At 34.6% G+C, this 4,297-nt stretch overlaps 1 protein-coding gene across 4 annotated transcripts in view; it reads left to right on the top strand.

Moving 5' to 3' along the window:
• LOC111862418 (gelsolin, cytoplasmic) overlaps window positions 1-3,876 on the top strand; it is a 73,917-nt gene extending 70,041 nt beyond the window's left edge. For all 4 annotated transcript variants that reach the window (XM_023847790.2, XM_023847791.1, XM_023847792.2 and 1 more), the window contains 2 exons: window positions 1,404-1,529; window positions 3,567-3,876. In XM_023847790.2, the coding sequence (XP_023703558.1) occupies window positions 1,404-1,529; window positions 3,567-3,635 (195 nt within the window). In that variant the 3' untranslated portion in view covers window positions 3,636-3,876. The remainder of the gene's footprint in view (window positions 1-1,403; window positions 1,530-3,566) is intronic.
• Window positions 3,877-4,297: the final 421 nt, after the last annotated feature.

The raw sequence follows: 4,297 nt of genomic DNA, 5'->3' as shown, positions 1-4,297 counted from the left end.
ATAAATACAAGACATATTACAAATTTCTATCAACCCATAGCAAATTTTACGGTATATCAAAAGGGAGTGTATTATATGGGCATAAAAATTTATAATAATCTTCCTTCTTATATAAAAGAAGAGTCACTCAACCCTAAGAAGTTCAAAATTTGTTTAAAGCGTTTTCTTTATCTTCATCATTTTTATTCTGTGGAAGAATATTTCCAATATAAATCATTATAAGTTAATGATTATGCATTCACTAGAATCACCTGTTGATCATCCAGTTTTTTATTAGTATTATTCTAGTCATGATTCTACTATTCTAGTCTAGTCACCTAAGCAATTTCTGTGATATGTTCAAACTGACATTGTTTAAATTTAAACTGCATGTTTTATTAAAGTAACTTATATGACTGGAATCTATTTAATTCTATATGTTTTGCTTCAATTTTGTATTTTATTCTTTTTTATTTATGTATTTGGTTCTTGCTCTATTAATTTTAAGAATAATCACTGTATGGACATGTCCTATATCTCACTTGTATTGTGGATCCATGGAACGAAAAATAAATGAATGAATGAATGAATGAATGTGCAGTGACGTTACACAGCAACAGTGGGTAGGGGTCACGTGATATGTGTTTATTGTTGGTCGATGTCCGTCCCTCGGCTATATAAGTGAGCAGAATTCCTTACCTGGCAGAGAAAGATAGTAGCCGTGGAAGCATACAAACAAAGTGAATTGGAACTAGAAGTGACAGTGGCAGAGAGTTCTGAGTTCTTGGTAGAAGATAGCCACAAAAGGTTTGTCATGGAAGAGGAGTAAAAAGTCAACCTATGAAGGTTTGAAGTGTGATTTGAAGACTGTATGTGTGCTATGGTGCAGTGGGATTGGGAGTGTGTAATTTAGTGAGACTCTTATAGTTCCTGCATGTTACTTGTACCAAGAGAGGAGGACCAGTGTATGTGTAAATGGGTGATAGCTATTTTTCGCTTGGTTGTGTATCCCACTCTTTTTGTTCCATAATTTTGGCTTCAAGTTTGCTCTCTCTCTCTCTCTCCTATATATTTCCTTCTGCATTCACATGGTATGCTGTACGTGTGGAAGGAAATGTAGTCATATTTTCATTATAGCTTGTCTCTGGTCCAGTATTTGAACCTTGGGACATTCCAAATAAGAAGCTGCAAACAGTAGTACTGAAGACTTGACCATGGCACTTGGTTTCTGCATGTCACATAATTACTATGTACTCATTTACTGAAATGTTTGTATATGTAATATTCATGCCAGTGAAATTCATTAGTTTGTAATTATTTGTAAGTTGTATGATCATTTTGAATTGTAAAAACATCTTGTTGCTCTAGCCTATTTATATTTATATTTTACTGCTACAACTGAATATGATTTTGTTATATTGCAGGAGTATCTCAAAAGTGATCCAACTGATAGAAGTCACGAACTAACACCCATCTTCACACTGAAGCAGGGTGATGAACCTGTCAGCTTCACATCCTTATTTCCAAGTTGGAATGCCAGTCTGTGGGAGGTATGTGGGCCCTAACAAGTGCAGCCTGAATTTGTGTGGTTAACTGGAACACTAACCTGCTGCAGTTGTGTGTTATAGCTTCTTGTCTTGCCATAGGAATATTACTTGCACTGAACCCTGTTTACTGCATGGTTTAAATTATGTGTGTAAGCTGTGTACAGAAAGTTTGTACAAGCAATTATAAGGGTTTCGGATGTCTCAGAAGTTCCTGGCCAGTGACTGGCTCAAGATATTGGTCTTGCCCTTTGTTACACATATCAAATGCATGAAATGAAAGTGCTATCTTCCCAGTTTCAGTATTAGTAAACTTTGTTTTATGAAGGGAATCACATAGTCTTACCAGATCACCATGCCCTCATGCCCTGTTTCAATGGTTCATCCAATTGACTGATTGCATGAAATTTGGCATAACTATTAATCCATTGGAGACCACAGCAACCTCATAATTTTAAGGTTTTTTTTTTAAGTAACAGCATGACAGGTGCACCAACTTGTGAAGTGGAAGCAATGTTTAACATAGAGTCCTGGTAATAGAGCTTTGAAAAATAGGCAACTCTTGTAAAGGTAATTATTTTGTAAAATGTAAAACAGCAATGGGGGAGCTGTGTGAAATTTTCATTTGTCTTTAATTTTGACAGTTATACATGTAACTAATAATCCACTGGACCTAGAAATATGAAATTTTGTATGAAGATATTTTATAAACATTTTAAATTATGTATGAGATATTATTTAAAGTATACAGAATCTGTTCTTCAGTAATAAGTATTTCCTAAAAAAAATTATGATAATAGCAACGACAAAAATATGATATGCTGGTGATGATGTTTACAGCAGCAATAACAATTATGACAGTAACAATCTTCAGTATATTTACGAATGTGATAAAAGGAATTCTTGTTATCACAGTTTTAGATATTTTGTAGGATTAGGGTAAGGATTAAATTAGGATTTAATCCTATGACTATATACACATGAGCTAAATTACACTCTACTGTAGTAGATATAGTCACTCACTCACTTATGGAGCTGAGCCCTTCTTGAGAAGCAGCCAATTGTGCAGCTACTGAAGAACTTCCAAGCATTTAATGGAACCCAAAGGTTCATTAAAACGTTCACAAGAGCCATCCACTGGTCCCTATCCTGAGCCAGATCAGTCCAATCCATCCCTTCCTATATCTCCAAGATCCATTTTAATATTGTCCACCCACCTATGCCTTGGTCTTCCGAGTGGTCTCTTTCTAACTGGCTTTCCCACCAATATCCTATATGCATTCCTCTTCTCCCTCATTCGTGCTACATGCCCTGCCCACCTCATCTTCCTTGACTTGAAGAGTACAAGTTATGAAGCTCCTCATAGTGCAGTTTTCTCCACCCTCCTGTCACTTCATCTCTCTTTGATCCAAATATTCTCAACACCCTGTTCTCAGTCTATGTTCCTCCCTTAATGGCAGAGACCAAGTTTCACACCATACAGAACCACAAGCAATATTATAGATTTGTATATTCTAATTTTTATGTTTTTGGACAGCAGATGATGATTATTACATACAGGAAGTAATTTTTTAGATATCTACAACATATATTTCGAGGGTTTTTTAGGGCAGACTCAGGTACAAGAATCAGATGCTCCTCCTGCCAAGTTAGGGTGGCACGTAATGCATAAGTTCCCTTCACAGCTGCACTGTCTAGAAATGTAGAATTGTAGAATTTTTAGTTGCTTTACTAAGTGGAGTACGTGAAAGGTGTGTGAAAGAGAGATATTAAAGACTTTTAATATTGAAGATTCAAATATAAAACAGTTTCAAGCTTTGTAATTGCAATATGATTTCAGTTGGTCTGTTAAGTATGAAGTGTGAGTCTGTTCAGTGCTGTAATAGACACTTCTAGATGCACAGATTATATGGAAGTTATGTATGATATTACACATACATAATTAATGATGCACCATGTACTTATATTCCAGAGCATATTTAATGAGTGCTATTTATATACATTATATTCTTAAGTGTATGCATATATAATATTATATTTCAGTCTCTGCCATCTTATGAAGATATGAAGAATAAAGTTGCTGCAGAAAATGCCACCATTCGGACTGAATAATTAACTGAGAATAGCAGACTAACCACATTTGTGCTCACTAAATCAGATGCCTCTTTGCAGTCAGAGACTGAACATGGTATTAATATGAAGAATTTAATTTTGTTGCTTGATTTATTAACATGACTTTGCGAATTACTTATTTTTTTATTAATTCTGCTTGTAACATTATTGTGTTTCAAATTAAAAATATGCTTGTATGTTATCAAGATATTTACCAATAAAGACAATGTATTTTGATTTTTGTGTGGTTGTGTTTATTTACATCATGATCTGAAGTTTAGAGTGCCATCACTTTGGGTTAGTCACTTGTTAAAATTAAATTTGGAATGTTATACTGTTTTTGTATTGTTGGGGGATCACAGTTTGTTTAATTTTGTAAATGCTGAATGATCATAATAATGAAAGAAGTTCAGTGGCTTTTATAAGGATTATGTTTTCTTCTTCAGGCGGGTTTCCAAAAGGAAAAACAGTGCTAGGGGGAAATCTTTTGTGTGTGCAGGCTTCCCTTCTTCCTGGCATGTGGAATAAATTTGTCAGATTTTTATAAAACTCAGAGCCTATGAATGTTACTGAACGTTACTGGAAAATGCTTCAGTGTCTGTTTTTAAGCAATATACCATTGAACATTCAAACACAGTGACTGTTTAAACTTCCAGTGTTCC

The sequence above is a fragment of the Cryptotermes secundus genome, unplaced genomic scaffold, assembly GCF_002891405.2.
Source record: "Cryptotermes secundus unplaced genomic scaffold, Csec_1.0 scaffold741, whole genome shotgun sequence".
In the NCBI taxonomy this organism is placed as follows: domain Eukaryota; kingdom Metazoa; phylum Arthropoda; class Insecta; order Blattodea; family Kalotermitidae; genus Cryptotermes; species Cryptotermes secundus.
The sequence above is the reverse complement of the archived record's forward strand: the minus strand, read 5'-3'. Positions and strand labels throughout refer to the sequence as shown.